General features: G+C 42.4%; 1 protein-coding gene across 1 annotated transcript; it reads right to left on the minus strand.

Annotated features, from left to right (window-relative positions):
• qsox2 (quiescin Q6 sulfhydryl oxidase 2) lies at window positions 1-26,639 on the minus strand (the record flags this gene model as incomplete). The annotated part of the gene is made up of 14 exons (XM_083783499.1): window positions 1-1,215; window positions 4,072-4,299; window positions 5,940-6,128; window positions 7,642-7,792; window positions 9,884-10,006; window positions 10,427-10,556; window positions 13,392-13,544; window positions 14,892-15,037; window positions 17,755-17,845; window positions 18,478-18,583; window positions 18,684-18,732; window positions 22,308-22,408; window positions 26,095-26,359; window positions 26,616-26,639. 14 exons carry the CDS (start codon window positions 26,637-26,639, stop codon window positions 926-928), a joined length of 2,046 nt encoding a protein of 681 aa, XP_083639625.1. The 3' UTR covers window positions 1-925.
• Window positions 26,640-27,500: the final 861 nt, after the last annotated feature.

Genomic DNA, 27,500 nt, shown 5'->3' on the forward strand with positions numbered 1-27,500 from the left:
TACTGTCATAATTTGACTGATTGTCAAATCACATCCAATTAAAAAGATGATTCTGATCGTAACTTCCGGACAGAAGTTTTGCGAGCCGACCTGTAGGGCTGTGTTTTACCGTAGGCAGCCATATTGGAAACAAACCTTACCGTAGGCGGCCATATTGGAACCAAACCTTACTGTAGGCAGCCATATTGGAACCACATTTTACCGTAGGCAGCCATATTGGAACCAAACCTTACCGTAGGCAGCCATATTGGAACCAAACTTTACCATAGGCAGCCATATTGGAACCTCATTTTACCGTAGGCAGCCATATTGGAACCAAACTCTACCATAGGCAGCCATATTGGAACCAAACTCTACCATAGGCAGCCATATTGGAACCAAACTTTACCGTAGGCAGCCATATTGGAACCAAACTCTACCGTAGGCAGCCATGTTGGAACCAAACTTTACCGTAGGCGGCCATATTGGAACCAAACTTTACCGTAGGTGGCCATATTGGAACCAAACTTTACCGTAGGCAGCCATATTGGAACCAAACGGTGTTTTTTTTCACAGGAATAACGATCCTTGAACGCTTGAACTCAGAGGTTTCAGTCATAAAATGAATATAATGTAATTAAAAATGATTTCTCAATGAGGTCACACACACACACACACACACACACACTCCGGTCCACACTACATGCGAGGATTTGGACGCGATTTGTTTTTAAATTAAATCCGGTCCCAGAAAAATCCAGCCCAGGATTTTATAAGACACAGTTTGTATTTACATCTGGTGCCCAGTCCAGTCCAGTCCAGACTAGTCCAGTCCAGAGTTTTGTTCAATTTAAAAAAAAAAGAGATTCCTTGTCTAATAACAATCCATTCTTCTTGGAGTCACTTATCTAACCGAGGTTACCGAAGTAACCCTGAAGTTCTCTCTCTAGATCCGGTCCCAGTCCGGCAGCAGCCGGTAGTTCCGGTGCCGTGTTTTCCTGCGCCGCGAGCGGACCCGGAAGAAGAAGAAGAGCAGCATGATGACCAGACAGGAAGTGATGTAGAGGAGGAGACACAGAGACATGTCCACGCTGGTGAAGGGCGGGAACCCCCCCGAGGCCACGCCCCCAACGCCACCGCCCAGCGAAGAGTTCCTCTTCCTCCCGACCTCGGAGTCCGACTCCTCCCCTTCCTCCTTCGACTCCGCCTTCTCCTTCCTGGAGGGCGTGTCTACGTCTAGAGAGACGTGGGAAAAGTGAGCAAAGATTTAACCCATTCTGACCTGAGATCAGATTCATACGAGGTTTCCACTGGACACACACTGGTCTGATTAACCTATTTTGTCCTGAGAAAAGATTCTACAAATGTCTTCTAAAATGTTCTGAAAAACCTCATGTTTCTAAGTCAGTAGGTTCTCAAACTTCTTTCATGTCGAGAACCCCCAGAATTATATGTAAATGGCCGCCGACCCCCCCCATCTGAAAATATGTTGTTCCAGTCTGCACAATGAGTACGTTCTATACTTTTTGGTATAGGTTGAAAAGTGGTGATGAAGTGGTCCTTTTAAAGGGTAAGACCACTTTTTTTGAGGTTTGGGTTGTGTAGTTACTTTGCCATGATGCAACTCCAAATGTGGACAAGAAAAAAAAAAAAAACTGCTCCAGTGATTAGAAATTGATAATTAAAAATATGCTCCTCATTGACTTACATTGTAGCTAAAACAGCTCTCAAAGTCACTCTTTTAGTATGTAAACAAACACAAAACAATGTTGATTCAGACAATATAGAGCATCACCAAAACAAATGTGTATGTATTTTTTCATAAAAATGTTATCTTCCTGTTGATTTGTCCATTTTATTGGGAAGAAAACCCGGACTGGATCCGTGGATCCGGATCCAGATCTTCAAATAGTAAAATCAACAGGAATCTAACATTTTTATGAAAAAATAAAACCACAGTTTTGGTGATGCTCTATATTGTCTGAATCAACTTGTTTACGTACTAAAAGAGTGACTTTGAGAGCTGTTTTAGCTACTATGTAAGTCAATGAGGAGCATATTTTGAATTATCAATTTCTAATCACTGGAGCAGTATTTTTATTTCTTGTCCACATTTGGAGTTGCATCATGGCAAAGTAACCCAAACCTCAAAAAAAGTGGTCTTACCCTTTAACCCATTCTGACCTGAGATCAGATTCATGTGAGGTTTCCACACTGGACACACACTGGTCTGATTAACCCATTCTGACCTGAGATCAGATTCTAAAAAATGTCAAGTCGCTCTTAGATTTTTCAAAAATAGCAGACCTACAAGCTCGTATCGCGCCACTCGGTGGCGCGATATGAGCTTGTAGATCTGCTATTTTTCAATAGCTAAAGCATAACATGATGCTGACACCAAAATGGGTGCCCGGACAGAATGGGTTAAGTCAATGGTTCCCAACCATTTTATACTGAAGTACCACCTCAGAAAATAGCTGGCTTTCCAAGTACCACCATAATAACTGACGTTAAAATACAGGAGCATAAAAAACTTCCTTTTTTGTTCCATTCCTAAGCCAATTATGCTGCTTGTACGGTTGTAATTATTATACGGTGCCTTTTCATAGCTTTGTTTAACCTGATTCAACCTGCACCGCAAGGAGGTCGATGGTTACCAGGTAGTAAAGACCAACGATATTTATTACTCTCTATTTTACTGTTTACAAACAACCACTACTGTTTACAAACATACACTACTGTTTACAAACAACCACTACTGTTTACAAACATCCACTAATGTTTACAAACAACCACTACTGTTTACAAACAACCACTACTGTTTACAAACAACCACTACAACCACTAGTGTTTACAAACAACCACTACTGTTTACAAACAACCACTACTGTTTACAAACAACCACTACTGTTTACAAACATCCACTACTGTTTACAAACATCCACTAATGTTTACAAACAACCACTACTGTTTACAAACAACCACTACTGTTTACAAACAACCACTACAACCACTAGTGTTTACAAACAACCACTACTGTTTACAAACAACCACTACTGTTTACAAACAACCACTACTGTTTACAAACAACCACTACAACCACTACTGTTTACAAACAACCACTACTGTTTACAAACATCCACTACTGTTTACAAACAACCACTACTGTTTACAAACAACCACTACTGTTTACAAACATCCACTACTGTTTACAAACAACCACTACTGTTTACAAACAACCACTACTGTTTACAAACAACCACTACTGTTTACAAACATCCACTACTGTTTACAAACAACCACTACTGTTTACAAACAACCACTACTGTTTACAAACAACCACTACTGTTTACAAACAACCACTACTGTTTACAAACAACCACTACTGTTTACAAACAACCACTACTGTTTACAAACAACCACTACAACCACTACTGTTTACAAACAACCACTGCTGTTTACAAACAACCACTACTGTTTACAAACAACCACTACAACCACTACTACAAACAACCCTAACCCTAACACCAAAAGGGGTTCCCGCACAAAATGGGTTAACCAACACAATTAGGTGAACACACGGACACGGACACATTGCTGTTCCTTGGAGTGGTTGCACCAGTTGTCATAGTTTTAGTCGACGGAAACAACTCTGGCGGTTCCGTGGCTCAAATGCTGAATTTAGCAATATTACACGAGAGGGTGTGGGTTAACGTGATTATTGCCACGACAGGGATGCGGTCAGGAACGAGACGGAGTCGAGTTCCGCAAGCATCACTGAAGTGGGTTAATCACATTAACCCACACCCTCGAGTGCAATATTGCAATTCTACCACAGTTACCCTTAAAACTAAGAAAATAGCTGAAAGAATATATATTTTTTAATGACAGATGTAGTCACTACGACCACAAATGTCCCAAGAAACTAGCTAGCCTAGCCACGAGTTAGCTAGCGCTCTGGGAGAACAGAGTGGCTGAATTCTTTGTTTTGATTAGGTGGTGAACGGTGCTGGTTTGATCCACGGCTAGAAGGCTGTTTCAACCAATCAGATTGCTTCCTCGAAACGACCTGTTGTAGAATAAAAACCGTACCTGCGAGGTGGTGGCGTTGGTCGCCCAGCGGTGGACGAGGAGGAGAGGAGGAGGAGGAGAGGGCGTAGAGGGGACAGAGGTTGTGCGCTCCGTAGTGTCTCCTCAGGAAGGTCAGGACGTGCTCCTCGCTCCACACGTGCACGCCCTGCGCCTCCTCGTGGCAGGAGGAGCAGAGGGAGGCGCTGGGCCACGGAGCCTTGGGGAAGAGAGGGTCCTCGCTCAGGGAGCCTGGAGAGGAGAGGGGAGGAGAGTGGAGTGGAGTGGAGTGGAGGAGAGGAGAGGAGAGGAGAGGAGAGGAGAGGAGAGGAGAGGAGAGGAGAGGAGAGGAGAGGAGAGGAGAGGAGAGGAGAGGAGAGGAGAGGAGAGGAGAGGAGAGGAGAGGAGAGGAGAGGAGAGGAGAGGAGATATGGCTTATAGAGCAATGTGGTCTCTAACATTACACCTAGCTACATGTTTAAGCATTTATTTAATATTTACATGTCTTCTGTGGTCTCTAACATTACACCTAGCTACATGTTTAAGAATTCATTTCATATTTACATGTCTTCTGTGGTCTCTAACATTACACCTAGCTACATGTTTAAGAATTCATTTCATATTTACATGTCTTCTGTGGTCTCTAACATTACACCTAGCTACATGTTTAATAATTCATTTCATATTTACATGTCTTCTGTGGTCTCTAACATTACACCTAGCTACATGTTTAAGAATTAATTTCATATTTACATGTCTTCTGTGGACTCTAACATTACACCTAGCTACATGTTTAAGAATTCATTTCATATTTACATGTCTTCTGTGGTCTCTAACATTACACCTATAGCTACATGTTTAAGCATTTATTTAATATTTACATGTCTTCTGTGGTCTCTAACATTACACCTAGCTACATGTTTAAGCATTTATTTCATATTTACATTTCAGCTCGGACATTAATTTCAAATGTACTATTAACTCATTTTGGATAAAATAAAAAATATAAATCAGTTTTTCTCCTCTCCTGAACAGTTAGTCTTGCCGCCATGACTGTCTCTGTATCAAAAGAGTCACGAATATGGAGTGTGGTTTGAACCCTGTGGTCTCCCCCAGAGTTTGTGTCGAAGTGTCCTTGAGCAAGACACTGAACCCCTAATTGCTCCTGATGTGCTGGTTGGTGCCTTGCATGGTTTCCTCCACCATCGGTGTGTGAATGTGTGTGTGAATGGGTGAATGTAATGCACAATCTATGTAAAGGTGTGTGAATGTGTGTGTGAATGGGTGAATGTAATGCACAATCTATGTAAAGCGCCTTGGATAAAGGCGCTATATAAATGCACCATTTACCATTTCAGAACAGACCAGCTCCATATATGAACCGTGGGCAGGGGCCCTGTGGCGGTTCTGGACAACTGTGTGTCCGACCGACTCGACACCGGGCACTGCCCTCCCTGTGGGGGGGGGGTGTAGAACGACACCGGGCACTGCCCTCCCTGTGGGGGTGTAGAACGACACCGGGCACTGCCCTCCCTGTGGGGGGTGTGGAACGCGCGTGTCGAATTTGAAGTCGTTGGGGCGAACGGTTCTCGAGATTTGTGGATTACAAACGTACAGAGACAACTACAGAAAGTTGTGAATCTATCCATAAATGCATAGATTCACAACTTTCTGCATATTTCGGAAACCTTTCGCATTTGTCATTATTTCCGCATATTTCGCACATTTCTGCATATTTCACATCTTCATAAAACCACATAAAACCCTGCATATTTCATCACAAAATCAAGTATTTCAGTTTGCATAATTAAGGATTTTGTAGGTGTAGGTACGTGCTCGCGTGTGCGTACGGTGCGTGCGTGCGTGCGTGTGTGTGTGTGTGTGGCACATACCGGCCAGTCTGTTGTTGACCAGGTTGTGTTTCCTCCAGAGCCAGAGGACTTCCTGTTCGGGGGTCGCGACCTCCGACCCCAGAGACTGAGCCATGTCTTCAAAATGTCGCCCGCACTCCTGGCAGCCGAAGAACGTCTTGATGTACGCCCGCATGACCCGTAGGACCGCCCCCGGCCCCGCCCCCACACCTGATTGGACACAGACAACAACCTTAACCCATTCTGACCTGAGATCAGATTCATACGAGGTTTCCACTGGACACACACTACTGGTCTGATTAATGTAGTGAGTGAGTGAGTGAGTGAGTGAGTGGCCCTTTCTGAAAGCAGTCCCTTGACTTGAAGTGCTCTCGGGAGGTTCCCTCGTCAGGAAGTGCCCCTCCAGCTGAATCAAGTTCCCTTGATTAGGGTGCTGGGTATAAAAAACTGTTTGGAAATGCACTCGCCCTCCTTGTGCAGAAAACAGGAAACGGACACCATTCGTTGCCATGGTTACCATCATGCAATTGTGTTACCTGTTATTTTGGTTGTACAGTTATATTGCATTGCATCGTGTATGTTTGTGTGACATGTGGATTTCATTAATATGGAAAAAGGACTGTCAAAAAGGACATGTCATATACATCCATGGTGTTTATACAACATTGTTAAAAGTTGTTTTGTTTCATTTATAGTTTTTCACGGTGGGGTAAATAAAGAGCCCTTGTGAACATCAGTTGGAGCGTTGTCTATTCTGCATCAGATGAAGATTGTTTAGGAGGAGTTTATTTAGCATTTATTTGTGGTGGTATACTTCCATTTGTAGGTGGCGGTTTCCATGCGGACAGAGAGAAGGGCTGCACAAGGCAATGGAGTCTAGATCGGCACAGACTCGCTCTTGAGGGCTTTATAAGCCACTTCCACTCAAGGCTGCTTTGGTTTCGGACGACACTTAACCCCTGGCCTACCGTTTGCTAAAAATACAAACCTCCCGTTCACGGAATTAACGGAATGTCAATCAATGTCAGTTATCGGGGGTTCAATGGAGCAAAAATGAGCATTTTCTCGCTAATATCGCTAATGTTGGATGTAATTTACCAGAAAACGGCCGAAATCCGCGTAATCGTGCGCTATCGTGCACGCGTGCCGTCTCTATGTGCGTCGCTGTAAAGAATGTGATATTTCGCGATGTTTTGGGGTTGATTTGAGGTTAATTTGACTTAGTTATGAAAAATATAGCATTAGCTTAGCATTCCGAACAGCCAAGCTAGTGACTAAGGTCAAAATACTACCGGATGTTATCGATCGTTGACCCGGAAGTGACTTAGGAAGATTCGTCTATTTTGGCCAAAATCAGCATAATGGTGCGTTCCCGCCATCTGGTGGCAATTCGAGAGAATACACTAGCTATGAAAAAAATAAAAAAAACAACTGTTCAAACCATCAGATCTTTCTATTGATCTTAAAATTATGAATTAAAAATATGCCAATTTGTTACCCAAACAAAAAAATTGGGATTGGTAGTCCAAGGGTTAATATGGCGCAGCCTCGCGTGAACGCGCATATCGAGGGCAGGTGTGTAGAGCGAGTGGCGAGAAGATGGTTTCAGAAAGGGGGAGTGAGTGAGTGTGCGTACCAGTGTTGTCCAGTGCATGGTGTGTGTGTGTGTGTGTGTGTGTGTGTGTGCATGTGCGTGTGCGTGTGTGTGTATGTGCGTGCGTACCAGTGTTGTCCAGAGCGAGGGGCGTGTCCAGATGATTGACAGTCAGAACGTGGAACAGCGTCCATAGAGAACAGGGGTAACCTCTAAGCCCCACCCTGCTGCCCTGGCAACCAACCCAGCGGAGCTCCGCCCCCAGGAACACACCTGAGATCTGAGCAGGAATAACGGCATACGTTACTTATGATTAATAGTAGTATTATTCATTCATTCATTCCATCACATTCAAGCACTGAGACAGACTCCAGTCACTTCAGACTGGAGCAATGCAGAGGGCAGCTGGATGGATGGATGGATGGATGGATGGATCTTTATTTTCATGTCTTGTCGTTAAGACCATAGACTGTAGAAAATATGTACAAAGCGTTCTCCGGGTCTGATATGGACGTAAGATGAAGCCTGTCAGTCCTTGAATTGTAAATCGCCATCTTTCTAGATCCGTTTGGGCCCAGCTGGCCCATTGGCTGGCCCAGACAACGAGGCGGGACTTACCCCCCTTCTTCTAAATGAGACCATACTTTTCCAAAAAGAATATTATGACATTAGAAATGAGACTTTAAACTAGTGACTGGAAGCAGAAAGTATTCATGACCATGTTTATTAAGGTAATACAGTCGAGGTGAAGTTGGGCCCAAATACATGGACCTCTATGGGGCTATGGGGTTTTTGGGCCCAATGACAGCGCCACAACAGGCCATTCTATGAACTTTCAGGATGTCCCGATTTCCTTAGTGGCTTCACAGAATATCTGTCTGGCTGCCCCCCTGATTAAACTCATCCCTTAGGCCTCGATCACACTATTGAGACGGCGGTCTTGTCCGTGTTTTAATGCATTTCACAGAAGGTATTTGATGAAGCAAAAAACGGAACAGAAATAAACAAAAACATGAAAAAGTATACATCACATAATTCCGATCAGATCTACGTATTATTTGTTAAATAACTTTAGACGTAGCTCATGATACGACGGGGCAATAGAAAAGAAAATGGAACTCATTCTCAATATCATTTTTATAATAACAATAGGTGCAAATACGTTCTTCTGTGTGTGTGTGTGTGTGTGTGTGTGTGTGTGTGTGTGTGTGTGTGTGTGTGTGCGCGTGCGTGCGTGCGTGCGTGCGTGCGTGCGTGTGTGTGCGTGTGTGTCAGTGTTGTTTTCGTCGACTAAAACTAAGACGAAAAATGTTCGTCGACTACCTTTTCCACTGAAGAAAACTAAATGGAAACTAAATTAAAACTATGCTACGGTGACTAAAACTAAGACTAAAAATACTGACAATTTCGTCAACAAATAAAAACTAGACTAAAATGTTAGGAAGGGACTAGTGGACAAGAGATCCAGTACAAGTCATTTTACACTTGGTTGCATGCTGAAAATAGCTGATCTACAAGCTCACAACGCGTCGCACTAACAATAAAACATTCCAGGTGACTAAAATGTGACTTAGGTGCTATTTACACGAGGATGGTGTTCATAAAAAACGGCAAAATAAAGTACCGTTTAGCGCTGTCATTTAGACGAGAACGGTGTTCTCAGGAGGTGAAAACGCATCGAAGTGAAACCGCCTCCCAGAGTGGAAATCATTCAGAACACCGTTTCCTATGGTCTCCATATAAACAGGCAAAACGGTGAATCCGCAAAACTTATGACATCATGGCTCATGTTGGCTCACAGCGCATATATTTATTACATTGATGCAGAGCCATATCATTATGATATAATGGAGTTCCTGAACAAGCCTCCCTCCTCGCCTACAAAGTGCTGCTCATCAGCGATGTTGAATGTAAAACCATGATGTAAATAAAAAGCCTTGTGATAGACGGCAGCCGCGGCAGCAGCGTTTATGTAGCCTAATGTATTATAAAATATATACCATCCCGTGGCGCGCCCTGCAGAGCCGTGTTGCGCAGGCTTGCGTGAAGGTTTCTTCTTCTTGTACGTGGGTGACCTGTCTATTTGGCAGCCCGTTATCGCCACCTAGCGACAGTATAGCATAATAGCACATCATATCATAACGTGTGCGTTCTCGTGTAAAGGGTAAGAAAAAATGAGAACGCAACGGGACTTTGACGTGTTATATGGAGATGGTCCCCGTCTAAAAGAGGCCTAAGACTAAGTGAAAACTATTCAGGAGACTATGACTAAAACTAAAATAGAAATTTTCTGCCAAAAACAACACTGGTGTGTGTGTGTGTGTGTGTGTGCGTGCGTGTGCGTGCGTGTGTGTGTGTGTGTGTGTCCTACTCTCAGCTTGTCATTGACCAGGTCCAGAACTCCCTGGTATGGGACGGAGTCCAGAGGGAGACTGAGCAGCCACTCCAACACCGTCTCCATCACCGTGACAACAGAGCCCCCTACTGGATACAACTTACACACGCACACACACACACACACACACACACACACACACACACAGTCCTCACAAGCTGTACATCGTTGTGAAAGTGACTGATCAACGATTAAAATGACATATAAAATACAATTATAAAAGTGGAGGAGAAATATTGGACCAAAGTATTAACCCATTTAAATGTCTTCAATACATCCTGACAGTTTTCTGAAAAAGCTATGTTTCTGTGTCAGTCGTTCTTCGATTTTTCAAAAAATAGCAGACCTACAAGCTCATAGCGCGCCACTCGGTGGCACGCTATGAGCTTGTAGATCTGTTATTTTTCAATAGCTAAAGCATGACACGAACACCAAAATGGGTTCCCGCCCAGAATGGGTTAAGATTAGTTTAGATCAGTCGTCGTCGTCACAGGAGGTTTTCATAAAATGCATCGTTACCTTGGCGACCACGGTGACAAAGTCTTTGAAGGTCTTAAGCTCCTCCCCCTGCAGCGTGGTGTGGGTGGCGACCTCCACCCTCAGCAGGTAGTGCAGCGCTGACTCCAGATCGGCCAGGTACACCTTAGAACTACAAGACCCACAACACACATTAGAACTACAAGACCCACAACACACCTTAGAACTACAAGACCCACAACGCACCTTAGAACTACAAGACCCACAACACGCATTAGAACTACAAGACCCACAATGCACCTTAGAACTACAAGGCCCACAATGCACCTTTGAACTACAAGACCCACAACACACCTTAGATAACTACAGGATCCACACAAGACCTTAGAACTACAAAACACATTAGAACTACAACACCCACACAACACCTGGCTTAGAACTACAAGACCTACACAACACCTTAGAACTTCAAAGAACCACAAAACACCTTAGAACTACAAGACCCACACAACACCTTAGAACTACACAACACCTTAGAACCAAGGTTATTATAGTTAACTATAACTAACGAAAAAACGAAAACTAGAATTAAAAAAACATTTTAGTTAACTGAAACTAAACTGAAACTAAAATAAATTAAAAAACGATAACTAAACTAAAACTGTATTGTGTGTTCACAAAACTAACTAAAACGAACTGAAATGATAGACAAAATGGCATTCGTTATCGTTTTATTATCAATATTTATATGCCTTACGGACATTTAGAATATAAACCTTTTAAATGAATTCGGTTCTTTTCCTTATTTCCCGAGCCGTTTTTACGGCACTTTTCAGCACCGTAAGGCAGCATGTCACAACGCTTTACGACCCGTGTTTACATTCTGCACTTCTGCAGTGCAGCCCCGTGGTCGCTTCAAGTTTTAATGCTGCTGCTTGCATCTCGCAAAAATGGCAAAAGTTGGCAGAAAGAGTGGCCAGACGTCCGGTTTCACGCCGGACAGTCCGGTTTCAGAACCACCTGTCCTCCTCCCAACTCAACCTCTGGCCGGACACATAATTGTCCGGTTTTGTGTGATATACAGTGCTTGTGTCATAAGTTATGACACAAGCACTGTATATCACACAAAACCGGACAATTATGTGATTTTAATACAGAGACAACGTAAATGACAGTTATGACTCATAACTGTCATTTACGTTGTCTCTGTATTAAAATCTCCGCAGAGCTGCTCAGCTCCGCAGCGAGCCAGCCACACTCCCTCTGTCAAAGAAGAGAGAGGAGACGTTGCCATGTCCGCTTAATTATAAGCGACTTTGGCCTTGTTTTATAAAATAGCCTACTAAGCCTAGTCAGGCTTCTTTTGGGCTTGTTTTCATAGACATGGTTGCTTGTTTCTCTTCCAAAACCTGTCAACACTGCCAGTGGGATGGTCTGTTTGTTTTTTGTGGAATGTGTGTTCTCACAATCACTTTAGTATAGTTAATGCAGGGATAAATAAACCAAAAATGCAAAATGAAAAACTACATTTAATGAGCAATATGGCTCGACATCATAAAGAAAGGGAGGCTAAAGCACTGTGAACATAGGCTACTGGCTTCATTCTATGTCCCACATCGATGACCATAAGACTGTATAAAAAAACCCCACAAGAAAGAGATTCAACATAAAACATATCTAAACATGAAATAAAATAAATTGATTATAAAAGGAATGACCTTTGTGGTACCCCATCATTTAAAAAGGTTAATTGAATTAGCAAATATATGTTCTCTGTGGACATACTGCTGGAGATGATGGTGGTGAAAATCAGGTGCGTGCAATAGTATAGTAATAATAATAATATCTGGAATTTTATAGCGCTTTTCTAAACACTGTGTGTGTCTGTTTGGGGGGGGGGGGGGGGGGGGGCTGGGGAGAGAGCCCCGCAAAAGTGTCCTCCTTTCTGAGGTCTTGCAGGTGGCCACCACAGCCCAATATGGGATTTCTTCGAATATGACTGTGTGGGAGATGCAAGCAAGTGCCTTGTGGTTGAGGATGGGAAAATATGCGAAGTATGTCATGGTTGATTGTCCAACAGAGACTGAATATATATACTTTTAAATGGTATCTTTTGTTGAGTTTTTATTACACAATACTTGCTCTGATCTTTTTTAATCATATACTTCGTTACAAATAAACCAAAGTACGAAAAAACTAAAACTAAACTAAAACTAAACTAAAACTAAACTAAAACTAAGCATTTTCACAAAATAAAAACTAAACTAAAACTAGCAAACCCGCTCTAAAAACTAACTAAAACTAACTGAATTAGAAAAAAATATGTCAAAACTAACTAAAACTAAACTATAATGAAAAAACCAAAACTATTATAACCTTGCTTAGAACTACAAGACCTACACAACACCTTAGAACTACAAGACCTACACAACACCTTAGAACTACAAGACCTACACAACACCTTAGAACTACAAGACCCACACAACACCTTAGAACTACAAGACCTACACAACACCTTAGAACTACAAGACCTACACAACACCTTAGAACTACAAGACCCACACAACACCTTAGAACTACAAGACCTTCACAACACCTTAGAACTACAAGAACTACACAACACCTTAGAACTACAAGACCTACACAACACCTTAGAACTACAAGACCTACACAACACCTTAGAACTACAAGAACCCCACACACAACACCTTAGAACTACAAGACCTACACAACACCTTAGAACTACAAGACCTACACAACACCTTAGAACTACAAGACCCACACAACACCTTAGAACTACAAGACCTAAACAACACCTTAGAACTACAAGAACCCCACAAATCACCTTAGAACTACAAGACCCACAAAAGGCCTTAGAACTACAAAACACCATAGAACTACAAGACACATTAGAGAACTGCAAGACCCTGAACACATTAGAACTACAAGAACCCGACACACACAACACCTTAGAGAACTACAACGTGAGCGACATGGTGCCGCTGACCTGTCAAAGGGCCTCCAGTCGGCTGCAGACGGCTGTGTGTCCTGGAGCAGCGCTGCCCCCGCCTGGCCGTGGTCGGTACTGCCGCCGCCGCCTCGATGGACGCCCGGCAGAGACCTCAACGCAGACGCGTAGAAGAACCGCAGACGCTTCTCCCTGCAGACACACCGCGGTTTAGTGTGCGTGTGCGCGAGTGTGAGTGTGAGTGTGAGTGTGAGTGTGAGTGTGTGTGTGTGTGTGTGTGTGTGTGTGTGTGGTTTAACTCATTTTGGGTCGGGAACCCCTTTTGGTGTTAGCATTATGTTATGCTTCAGCTATTGAAAAATAGCAGATTTACAAGCTCGTAGCGCGCCACTCGTCTGATATTTTTGAAAAATCGAAGAACGACTGACATAGAAACATAGGCTTTTATCAGAAAACTGTCAGGATGTAGAAGACATTTATAGAATCTGATCTCAGGTCAGAATGGAAAACTGTCAGGATGTAGAAGACATTTATAGAATCTGATCTCAGGTCAGAATGGAAAACTGTCAGGATGTAGAAGACATTTTTAGAATCTGATCTCAGGTCAGAATGGTAAACTGTCAGGATGTATTAGACATTTATAGAATCTGATCTCAGGTCAGAATGGGTCACGCCTCACTGCCGTGTGACTCATGGCTCCAAACCATGAACTCTTATTTATGACATGAACCATTTTGTGTTTAGTTCATGTTCTGTAATAACTTGAATGTTAACCCATTCTGACCTGAGATCAGATTCTAAAAATGTCTGTTTGAAAATGACAGTTTTCTGAAAAAGTCAGTCGTGCCACTCGGTGGCGCGCTATGAGCTTGTATTTTTCAATAGCTAAAGCATAACATAATGCCCAGAATGGGTTAATTTCATAGATATTCCACTACGTTCTTAGCTTAAACGCATGTTTCATGATGACTACTTGTATGTGTGTGATGTATTGCCATGCTTTTTGTTCTTGCTTAACCCATTTTAGGTCTGATGTCGACATTTAAAAAAATGTCTTCTAAATCCTGACAGTTTTCTGAAATACCTCATGTTTCATGACTCTGATGAAGACCGCAAGGTGGAAACGTTAGTCGTTTGTATACTCAGCACCTAAATAAAAGGCTCTAAATGTCCGTGCTGCTCCAGTCTCTTCTCCTTATGCACCTCGTGTTTCTGTATCAGTGGTTCTCAATATTTCATGTCAAGGACCCCAACAATTATATGTAAATTGGCCGCCGACCCCCCCCCCCCCCCCTATCTGAAAATATGTTGTTCCAGTGACCCCCGCAGAAGCAAAGATTTTAGTTAAAAACGTTTGCTGTGAAGGAATATATATTCAAAGATTTGCGCCACATTTTCACAATTTTTTTGTGTGTGTGTGTGTGTGTGTGTGTGTGTGTGTGTGTGTGTGTGTGTGTGTGTGTGTGTGTGTGTGTGTGTGTGTGCGCGCGCGTACTCACACAGCCACATGTGTGTATGTGTGTGCGTGCGCATACTCACACAGCCACATGTGTGTGTGTGCCGTTGGGGTACAACAGGTGCAGAGAGGGGAACGTTGTAACGTCCAGTTTCTCCACCAGGGGGCGATCTGTAGACAGAGCTCTCCTCACCACCACTCCTATGTACGGGACCAGGTCTAATATGACCTGCACGCACACGCACACGCACACACACACACACACACACACACACACACACACACACACACACACACACACACACACACACACACACACACACACACACACACACACACACACACACACACACACACACACACACACACACACACACAGAGGGAGAGAGAGAGAGAGAGTTATTGCAGCAGTTCAGGAGTGTTTTGATTCCGTTTTATTCGTAGCGTTTCTAATAAAATCCATTTAGTTGTAGTCATATTTTAGTCCCCTCAAAGGACAACTTTCGTTTTTTTTCAACCAAGGTTCATGTTTTAGGAATTTAGGTTATTCATTTGCAGCTTTCTTTCGTTTTAGGGATTTTAGCGTTTTTTGACAGGGGGGCGGGGGCATTCGAACATGGGGCTAAATATGTTTTTTCTTACAAAATGTTATAGCGATTCATTTTTGTTTAATTATTTACTATAGTCCTACAAGACCCCAAAAAATTACATCTGGCCACAAAAGATCACAGGATCTACTGAATGTGAAGGGGGGCGACAAACTGACATGTTGGGCCATACAACACAGTATGGCATCCCCCTATAGTACACCCCCTTCACATTCAGTAGATCTTGTGATCTTTTGTGAAAAAAACTAAAGTTGTCCTTTAAAAAAAAGGGGAAAAAATATGTTAATGCCGTTTAGAAGATTTAGAACACTTTCCTGGGAGGTCTTTATGTGGTTTTAGATATGTTAGATTGTAGCCGTGTCTCTGACGTCATCAACACTGGCCCAGTGTCTCTGATGTCATCAACACTGGCCCAGTGTCTCTGATGTCATCAACACTGGCCCAGTGTCTCTGACGTCATCAACACTGGCCCAGTGTCTCTGATGTCATCAACACTGGCCCAGTGTCTCTGATGTCATCAACACTGGCCCAGTGTCTCTGATGTCATCAACACTGGCCCAGTGTCTCTGATGTCATCAACACTGGCCCAGTGTCTCTGATGTCATCAACACTGGCCCAGTGTCTCTGATGTCATCAACACTGGCCCAGTGTCTCTGATATCATCAACACTGGACTACATCAAGGAGGCTTAGAGAAGGAAAGGACATGGTCACGTGACTGGGCTGCGCCATGACACTTTCATGGGAGCCAAACTACCCAGAAATTTGGCAGAATGCACTGGAGCCAATGAGAGCTCAGTGACCAGCTCATGAACACTGGAGTCAATGAAAGCTCAGTGACCAGCTCATGAACACTGGAGTCAATGAGAGCTCAGTGACCAGCTCATGAACACTGGAGTCAATGAGAGCTCAGTGACCAGCTCATGAACACTGGAGCCAATGAGAGCTCAGTGACCAGCTCATGAACACTGGAGTCAATGAGAGCTCAGTGACCAGCTCATGAACACTGGAGTCAATGAGAGCTCAGTGACCAGCTCATGAACACTGGAGTCAATGAGAGCTCAGTGACCAGCTCATGAACACTGGAGTCAATGAGAGCTCAGTGACCAGCTCATGAACACTGGAGTCAATGAGAGCTCAGTGACCAGCTCATGAACACTGGAGCCAATGAGAGCTCAGTGACCAGCTCATGAACACTGGAGTCAATGAGAGCTCAGTGACCAGCTCATGAACACTGGAGCCAATGAGAGCTCAGTGACCAGCTCATGAACACTGGAGCCAATGAGAGCTCAGTGACCAGCTCATGAACACTGGAGTCAATGAGAGCTCAGTGACCAGCTCATGAACAAACATTATTTATGAACAATTGAGACCTTTTTGTAAAGTAATCACTTCTGGAAAATAACAGAAGACATGTAACACATTATTGTCTGCTGTGTTGTTATTCGATGTGTACACTGTGTAATTTTTATAGAGGTATGGTATCTCTATAAAAATAGAGATACCATAAAGTACAAAGTACATTTCTGAACGCACCAAGTATCGCGAGACTTCCTACTACTGTTTCCTGTCTGGCAGCCAAATCTCGCGATACTTCGGAGCCAGAAACGATATTTTCCAGAAGTGATTACTTTTACAAAAAGGTCTCAATTGTTCATGAATAATGTTTGTTATGAGCTGTTCCAGCCCGGCTCCATTCACTGCCATGTATTCATTGCACTTCCTGTGTGAGTTTGGCTCACATGAAAGTGTCATGGCGCAGGCCCAGTCACGTGACCACTTCACTTCCTTCTCAGAGCTTCCTTGGACTACATGTTGTCTCAGTAAGACAGCCCCCCCCCCCACCCTATCCACAAGGAGCATTGCAATTTACAATTTAGGCATTTAGCAGACGCTCTTAAACTGCTCTCAAAAGGGCCACCTACTGACGAACTGGCCCCCGTCAAATCTGAACCCCCCCCCCCCCCCATGACCCATTCTGACCTGAGATTAGATTCTAAAAAAAATGTCTTCTGAATCCCGACAGTTTTCTGAAAAAGCTATGTTTCTACGTCAGTCGTTCTTCGACTTTTCAAAAAACAGCAGACCTACAAGCTCATAGCGCGCCACCGAGTGGCGCGCTACAAGCTTGTAGATCTGCTATTTTTCAATAGCTAAAGCATAGCATAATAATGCTGACACCAAAATGGGTTAAGACGTCCCAGGCTCCCCGCAGTTCAATTTGATAGGATGTCTCTTCCGCGCACGCATACGCACACGCACACACACGTGCACACACACACACACACACACACACACACACACACACACACACACACACACACACACACACACAGTACCTCTCTTCCTACGTAGGACTGTGGCTCCTCAACGATGACCGCCGTGTACACGTCTGACCTTTGACCTATCAGTGGGAGGAGCTTCACAGAACTACAGACAGGCAGACAGACAGACAGACGTGAGAATGCATTTCGACAGCTACAGAATACCCCCCAGCTACAATAAAACAATTACTAATTAAAAACACATCATGATTCGTCACAATCACATATCAATTACTCACAGTATATTATACATTAATGTGGTTGTATTAAATCATTATTATTATTATTATTATTATTTAAATCATTTTAAATCAGTGGCTTTTAAACCTTTTTCATGTCAAGGCCACGCCCACTATTCAATTGGCATAATTGGAGCCACGGACCACCATTCAATTAGATCTGATTGATTGATGATTGATTGATTGATTGATTTAGCCTCCAGACCTAAAACTAAAGAATATGTTGGTGTTTTAACTAAGCATTATGTTACACTTTAGCTATTCAAAAATAGCAGATAGCAAGCTCATAGCGCGCCACTTACGAGCTTGTAGGTCTGCTATTTTTGAAAAATCGTGAAAATGTGGCACAAATCTTTGAATTGTTATAATTGTTTTATATTGTATTGATTACAATTACAATATAGAACAAATGGCTATAGCACAAATGGCTAGTCAGTGGTCAGTGTGTGTGTGTGTGTGTGTGTGTGTGTGTGTGTGCGTGTGTGTGTGTGTGTGCTACCTGTAGGCCTCCAGGTCAGGACAGCGGTCCGGTCGCTCTGACTGGGTGTGATTCTGCAGGAAGTTCACCATCACCTGTCTCACTGTCTGCACCTGTCTGTCTGTTCCTGCACACACGCGCACACAGTGGGAGTATATATGAGTATTTGTATTCTTGTGGTACTGCGCAGTAGAATATAATGAGTATTTGTACTCTAGTACTTCTACCTCGGTAACTGGTCCCCAGCTCAGATGGTCCGCTGTGGGCTCTGAAATACTGCAATACAGACAGACAGACAGACAGACAGACAGACAGACAGCATAGTCATACAGGTCATTACAGGTCATCCACTTCACTAGTTTCTCAACTAGTGGAAAGAAAATAATAATAATAATAATAATAATAATAATAATGATGATAATGATAATCATACTATAATTCTAACAATGTCTGTGTGTGTGTGTGAGTGTGTGTGTCAGAAACAAAGCATTAAAGCATTATCTCCTCATTGCCTGCACCAATCGCTCCCACTTTTCACACAGGCATTGACCATATGAATATGGAGGGCGTAACGGAGCCCTTTTTTGGATTTGACACAGGGGCAAATATCTCACAACGGGTAAGGACTAGTAATAATAATCAACAAATCCTACATTACTAAATGCATGGTCATCAGTGGACATAGTATGTTGGAGCCACATTGCCTTCCCATTTCATTTTTGTTTTGTTCATTTAAAACCCATTCTGAACGGGAACCCATTTTGGTGTTGTCGTGCTTTAGCTATTGAAAAATAGCAGATCTACAAGCTCATAGCGCGCTACGAGCTTGTAGGTCTGCTAATTTTGAAAAATCAAAGAACCACTGACATAGAAACATAGCTTTTTCAGAAACGTGTCAGGATGTAGAAGACATTTTTAGAATCTGATCTCAGGTCAGAATGGGTTAAGCCAATACTATTGTCCCCTCACTGTAGGAGGCTCTACATAGTACATACTATGTAGGTAGGATAGAAGTGGACATAGTGGTACATACTCTGAAGGTAGGATAGAAGTGGACATGGTGGTACATACTCTGAAGGTAGGATAGAAGTGGACATAGTACATACTCTGAAGGTAGGATAGAAGTGGACATGGTACATACTCTGAAGGTAGGATAGAAGTGGACATGGTACATACTCTGAAGGTAGGATAGAAGTGGACATAGTGGTACATACTCTGAAGGTAGGATAGAAGTGGACATGGTACATACTGAAGGTAGGATAGAAGTGGACATGGTACATACTCTGAAGGTAGTATAGAAGTGGACATGGTACATACTCTGAAGGTAGGATAGAAGTGGACATGGTACATACTCTGAAGGTAGGATAGAAGTGGACATGGTACATACTCTGAAGGTAGGATAGAAGTGGACATGGTACATCTGAAGGTAGGATAGAAGTGGACATAGTACATACTCTGAAGGTAGGATAGAAGTGGACATGGTACATCTGAAGGTAGGATAGAAGTGGACATAGTACATACTCTGAAGGTAGGATAGAAGTGGACATGGTACATACTCTGAAGGTAAGATAGAAGTGGACATAGTACATACTCTGAAGGTAGGATAGAAGTGGACATAGTACATACTCTGAAGGTAGGATAGAAGTGGACATGGTGGTACATACTCTGAAGGTAGGATAGAAGTGGACATGGTACATACTCTGAAGGTAGGATAGAAGTGGACATAGTACATACTCTGAAGGTAGGATAGAAGTGGACATGGTACATACTCTGAAGGTAGGATAGAAGTGGACATAGTGGTACATACTCTGAAGGTAGGATAGAAGTGGACATAGTGGTACATACTCTGAAGGTAGGATAGAAGTGGACATAGTACATACTCTGAAGGTAGGATAGAAGTGGACATAGTACATACTCTGAAGGTAGGATAGAAGTGGACATAGTGGTACATACTCTGAAGGTAGGATAGAAGTGGACATGGTACATACTCTGAAGGTAGGATAGAAGTGGACATGGTGGTACATACTCTGAAGGTAGGATAGAAGTGGACATGGTACATACTGAAGGTAAGATAGAAGTGGACATAGTACATACTCTGAAGGTAGGATAGAAGTGGACATAGTACATACTATGTAGGTAGGATAGAAGTGGACATGGTACATACTCTGAAGGTAGGATAGAAGTGGACATGGTGGTACATACTATGTAGGTAGGATAGAAGTGGACATAGTACATACTATGTAGGTAGGATAGAAGTGGACATAGTGGTACATACTCTGAAGGTAGGACAGAAGTGGACATAGTACATACTCTGAAGGTAGGATAGAAGTGGACATGGTACATACTGAAGGTAGGATAGAAGTGGACATGGTACATACTCTGAAGGTAGTATAGAAGTGGACATGGTACATCTGAAGGTAGGATAGAAGTGGACATAGTACATACTCTGAAGGTAGGATAGAAGTGGACATGGTACATCTGAAGGTAGGATAGAAGTGGACATAGTACATACTCTGAAGGTAGGATAGAAGTGGACATGGTACATACTCTGAAGGTAAGATAGAAGTGGACATAGTACATACTCTGAAGGTAGGATAGAAGTGGACATAGTACATACTCTGAAGGTAGGATAGAAGTGGACATGGTACATACTCTGAAGGTAAGATAGAAGTGGACATGGTGGTACATACTCTGAAGGTAGGATAGAAGTGGACATAGTACATACCCTGAAGGTAGGATAGAAGTGGACATGGTACATACTCTGAAGGTAAGATAGAAGTGGACATAGTACATACCCTGAAGGTAGGATAGAAGTGGACATGGTACATCTGAAGGTAGGATAGAAGTGGACATAGTACATACTCTGAAGGTAGGATAGAAGTGGACATAGTACATACTCTGAAGGTAGGATAGAAGTGGACATGGTACATCTGAAGGTAGGATAGAAGTGGACATGGTACATCTGAAGGTAGGATAGAAGTGGACATGGTGGTACATACTCTGAAGGTAGGATAGAAGTGGACATAGTACATACTCTGAAGGTAGGATAGAAGTGGACATAGTACATACTCTGAAGGTAAGATAGAAGTGGACATAGTACATACTCTGAAGGTAAGATAGAAGTGGACATGGTGGTACATACTCTGAAGGTAGGATAGAAGTGGACATAGTACATACTCTGAAGGTAGGATAGAAGTGGACATAGTACATACTCTGAAGGTAGGATAGAAGTGGACATAGTACATACTCTGAAGGTAGGATAGAAGTGGACATAGTACATACTCTGAAGGTAAGATAGAAGTGGACATAGTACATACTCTGAAGGTAAGATAGAAGTGGACATAGTACATACTCTGAAGGTAGGATAGAAGTGGACATGGTGGTACATACTCTGAAGGTAGGATAGAAGTGGACATGGTACATACTCTGAAGGTAAGATAGAAGTGGACATGGTGGTACATACTCTGAAGGTAGGATAGAAGTGGACATGGTACATACTCTGAAGGTAGGATAGAAGTGGACATGGTGGTACATACTCTGAAGGTAGGATAGAAGTGGACATAGTACATACTCTGAAGGTAGGATAGAAGTGGACATAGTACATACTCTGAAGGTAAGATAGAAGTGGACATAGTACATACCCTGAAGGTAGGATAAAAGTGGACATGGTACATCTGAAGGTAGGATAGAAGTGGACATAGTACATACTCTGAAGGTAGGATAGAAGTGGACATAGTGGTACATACTCTGAAGGTAGGATAGAAGTGGACATAGTACATACTCTGAAGGTAGGATAGAAGTGGACATAGTACATACTCTGAAGGTAGGATAGAAGTGGACATAGTACATACTCTGAAGGTAGGATAGAAGTGGACTCCGTATTCTTTGCAAATGTCAAAGTTGTCTTCCTGTGCACAGTCCAGCACGGCCACCCCGATCACCTGCTGCCAGTCTGGAAGGAAGGAAGGACGGAAGGACACACACACACATTTTAATTATTTTATTTGGATCTGCACGTCTGTGTATTGTTCCATAAATCAGTGCTATTGAACACCCTTTACGTCTGTGTGTTGTTTCATAAATCAGTGCTATTGAACACCCTTTACGTCTGTGTGTTGTTCCACAAATCAGTGCTATTGAACACCCTTTACGTCTGTGTGTTGTTTCATAAATCAGTGCTGTTGAACACCCTTTACGTCTGTGTGTTGTTTCATAAATCAGTGCTATTGAACACCCTTTACTGTCTGTGTGTTGTTTCATAAATCAGTGCTATTGAACACCCTTTACTGTCTGTGTGTTGTTTCATAAATCAGTGCTATTGAACACCCTTTACGTATGTGTGTTGTTTCATAAATCAGTGCTATTGAACACCCTTTACTGTCTGTGTGTTGTTTCATATATCAGTGCTATTGAACACCCTTTACGTTTGTGTGTTGTTCCATGAATCAGTGCTATTGAACACCCTTTACGTCTGTGTGTTGTTCCATAAATCAGTGCTATTGAACACCCTTTTACGTCTGTGTGTTGTTTCATAAATCAGTGCTATTGAACACCCTTTACGTCTGTGTGTTGTTCCATAAATCAGTGCTATTGAACACCCTTTACGTCTGTGTGCTGTTTCATAAATCAGTGCTATTGAACACCCTTTAGGTATGTGTGTTGTTCCATAAATCAGTGCTATTGAACACCCTTTACGTCTGTGTGTTGTTCCATAAATCAGTGCTATTGAACACCCTTTACGTCTGTGTGCTGTTTCATAAATCAGTGCTATTGAACACCCTTTACGTCTGTGTGTTGTTTCATAAATCAGTGCTATTGAACACCCTTTACGTCTGTGTGTTGTTCCATAAATCAGTGCTATTGAACACCCTTTACGTCTGTGTGTTGTTTCATAAATCAGTGCTATTGAACACCCTTTACGTCTGTGTGTTGTTTCATATATCAGTGCTATTGAACATCCTTTACGTCTGTGTGTTGTTTCATAAATCAGTGCTATTGAACACCCTTTACGTCTGTGTGTTGTTCCATAAATCAGTGCTATTGAACACCCTTTACGTCTGTGTGTTGTTCCATAAATCAATGCTATTGAACACCCTTTACGTCTGTGTGTTGTTTCATAAATCAGTGCTATTGAACACCCTTTACGTCTGTGTGTTGTTTCATATATCAGTGCTATTGAACATCCTTTACGTCTGTGTGTTGTTTCATAAATCAGTGCTATTGAACACCCTTTACGTCTGTGTGTTGTTCCATAAATCAGTGCTATTGAACACCCTTTACGTCTGTGTGTTGTTCCATAAATCAATGCTATTGAACACCCTTTACGTCTGTGTGTTGTTCCATAAATCAGTGCTATTGAACACCCTTTACGTCTGTGTGTTGTTTCATAAAGCAGTGCTATTGAACACCCTTTACGTCTGTGTGTTGTTTCATATATCAGTGCTATTGAACATACTTTACGTCTGTGTGTCGTTTCATAAATCAGTGCTATTGAACACCCTTTATGTCTGTGTGTTGTTCCATAAATCAGTGCTATTGAACACCCTTTACGTCTGTGTGTTGTTCCATAAATCAGTGCTATTGAACACCCTTTACGTTTGTGTGTTGTTTCATAAATCAGTGCTATTGAACACCCTTTACGTCTGTGTGTTGTTCCATAAATCAGTGCTATTGAACACCCTTTAGGTATGTGTGTTTTTCCACAAATCAGTGCAATTGAACACCCTTTACGTGTTGTTACGTGTTGTTCGTTGTTTCGAAAATATTGAACCAATGGAAAGTAGTAAAAAGTGCTTTGGACAAAACCTCTTAACTCCATCGGACCCTCAAACTGTCTGCTAAAGCAATTAACTCCACCCTCTCATGGAAGTAATTGACAATATATAAAGTTACAACAGCAACTTTGATGAGGCAGTATTGCTTTGTTTTAAAAAATATAAGGTTTTCCTGAAAATTGTATATATTTAAATTTCCTGAAAAAGGAACATTTTGAAGTTATGAGGTTTCCTCCCGACAGCAGAGATAATGTATAGCTTTGTGGATTAATGTATTTATAATGAGTGACCCCCCCCCCTCCCTCCCATCAAATGACCGGAAGTACTAGTTAATATTCACCCAAACCAGAGCAGAACTCCCACCACGGGACAATTAATTAACCACTATATAAATGGGAAGTATTTAACCCCTTTTTCCCCTCACTGTATATGTTTCTTTTCCCTTTTTACCTCCTTTATGATGAATTCCTGTTCTGTTCTTTAACTACATAGAAGTGTCTTATCTGTACGTCTCTAAATGTTTTGATGAATTGAACATGGTGGACCCTGTTGTAAACAAGTGTAATGCTTAATTGGGGTCGTCCACTCACAGTTAACAGTCTTTGTATTGAGTTTGTGCTCGAAATGTACTGCAATTCTGCAAACTGTTAATAAATATTGCAATCAATCAATCAATCAGCTATAAGTCCAAACATCTGAACTAACCCTTTAACTGTAGACTTACTATAGGCTACTCTTTTCTTTGTTGTTGTTAATAAAGCATTAAATAAATCCATCAAACAAACAAACAAGACTCTTTGGAGTGCTTGTAAAAGTACCAGCAGTATCTGAGGCGAGCACTGACAACAAAGACCTCATTAGACACTCAACTGAGCAGATGGTGTGTCTGTGTCTCTCTCTGTCTCTCTCTCTCTCACACACACACACACACACACACACACACACACACACACACACACACACACACACACACACACACACACACACACACACACACACACACACACACACACACACACACACACACACACACACACACACAGTTGTCATTGAGTGAATGCATATTGTCTACTCTTCACAGACACTCAGTTTGCACAATGCGGCTACAGACAGTCCAACAGAAAGTAAACAGGTCAATACCAAAACAAACTAACTACGAGGATAAAAACCAGAACAAAAGCAGCACTATATATAAGACTTGTTGTTTACATCAAGGACCTCCATGTTCAATTCATCACAGAACAGTTAAAAGACTTACACAAATATACACTTCTATGAAGGAAGGAGAAAGAAAAGGAAACCATACAGTTAAAGAGAGTTAAAAAAAACCTTTCAGTGTTGTTTTTGGCAGCAAATTTCTATTTTAGTTTTAGTCATAGTCTTTGGACTGAAACTTCATTTAGTTTTAGTCACATTTTAGTCACCTGGAATGTCTTAGTGTTAGTCTAGTTTTAGTCGACTAAATGTCATAAGATTTTAGTCGACTAAATCTACAGGTGATTTAGTCGACTAAAATGTATTTTGGCGGGTCTTGATGCCGTCGTAATAAGTGTTTTAACACTTGCTGAAAATAGCTGATCTACAAGCTCACAACGCGTCGCAATGCGACGCGTTTTGAGCTTGTAGATCAGCTATTTTCAGCATGCAACCAAGTGTAAAATGACTTATACTGGATCTCTTGTCCACTAGTCCCTTCCTAACATTTTAGTCTAGTTTTTATTTGTCGACGAAATTGTCAGTATATTTAGTCTTAGTTTTAGTCACCGTAGCTTAGTTTTCATTTAGTTTCCGTCAGTGAAAATAGGTAGTCGACGAACATTTTTCGTCTTTAGTTTTAGTCGACGAAAACAACACTGATTATTACCTTTGACGTCGGCCGCCAGACTCTTCCAAGTGGGGGAGTACTGGATGCAGTGTCCGCACCAGCTGGAGAAGAACTGGAGCAGCCAGGCCGCGGAGGAGTTGTCCAGAGCCGGCCGGAGCGACGCGCTGCCCAGGATCACCACCGCCGGGTCCTCGGCCGTGTACAGCCGAGCCGCCCCGGCACCGGCACCGACACCAGCGGCACCGGCACCAGCGGCACCGGCACCAGCGGCACCGGCCCCGGCACCGGCAGCGGCGGACTCCACCTTTTTGATTGATTGATTGAAATATTTATTAACAGTTTGTAGAATAGAAGTACAGTACATTTTAAGCACAAACTCAATACAAAGACTGTTAACTGTGAGTGGACGACCCCAATTAAGCATTACACTTGTTTACAACAGTGTCCACATTGTTCAATTCATCAAAACATTTAGAGACATACAAATAGACACTTCTATGTAGTTAAAGAACAGAACAGGAATTCATCACTACCGCTGCCAGGAGGAGAAGAAACCACACCATTGTCCCCTCATGGCTCCTCATGGCGCTGTTGTGTTGTTGTCGTGTGTCTGTGTTGTGTTACGGTGTGTGTGTGTGTGTGTGTAGTGGAATGGATAACACAACACAGAAACAAGAACAGCTGCTTCAGAATTAACAACAAGGACGTGGATGGATGGATTTCCTGCTACAATGCGTATGACGTCACGGCGTTGCCAGGTTGGGCGAGAGAAGGGGGGTTAAAAAGGGGATACGTTTCATCATGCACTTGAAACTGAGCCTAAAAGAGAAACGGATGCGACTTTTGTTTGATTGATTGATTGAAATATTTATTAACAGTTTGTAGAATTACAGTACATTTCAAGCACAAACTCAATACAAAGACTGTTGACTGTGAGTGGACGACCCAATTAAGCATTACACTTGTTTACAACAGGGTCCACATTGTTCAATTCATCATATACAGTGATTCCCAACCTTCTCATGTCAAGGACCCCCAAATTAACACTAATTAGCCTGAGGACCCTCGTTTAAAAGACATGCCAGGGACCCCCTATAAGAGAAGATCTTTACGGCTCTAGCAGTGATTCTCAACCCGGTTAATTTCAAGGACCCCCCATTTAATGGCATTTCTATCTCTGAGACCCCCATTCTGACCTGAGATCAGATTCATACGAGGTTTCCACTGGACACACACACTGGTCTGATGAACCCATTCTGACCTGAGATCAGATTCTAAAAATTCCAGTCGTTCTTCGATTTTTCAAAAATAGCAGACCTACAAGCTCTTAGCGCGCCACTCGGTGGCGCGCTATGAGCTTGTAGATCTGCTATTTTTCAATAGCTAAAGCATATCATAATGCTAACACCAAAATGGGTTCCCGTATAGAATGGGTTAATAACCAA

This window comes from Protomyctophum parallelum (assembly GCF_964188405.1).
Source record: "Protomyctophum parallelum genome assembly, chromosome: 15".
Classification (NCBI taxonomy): domain Eukaryota; kingdom Metazoa; phylum Chordata; class Actinopteri; order Myctophiformes; family Myctophidae; genus Protomyctophum; species Protomyctophum parallelum.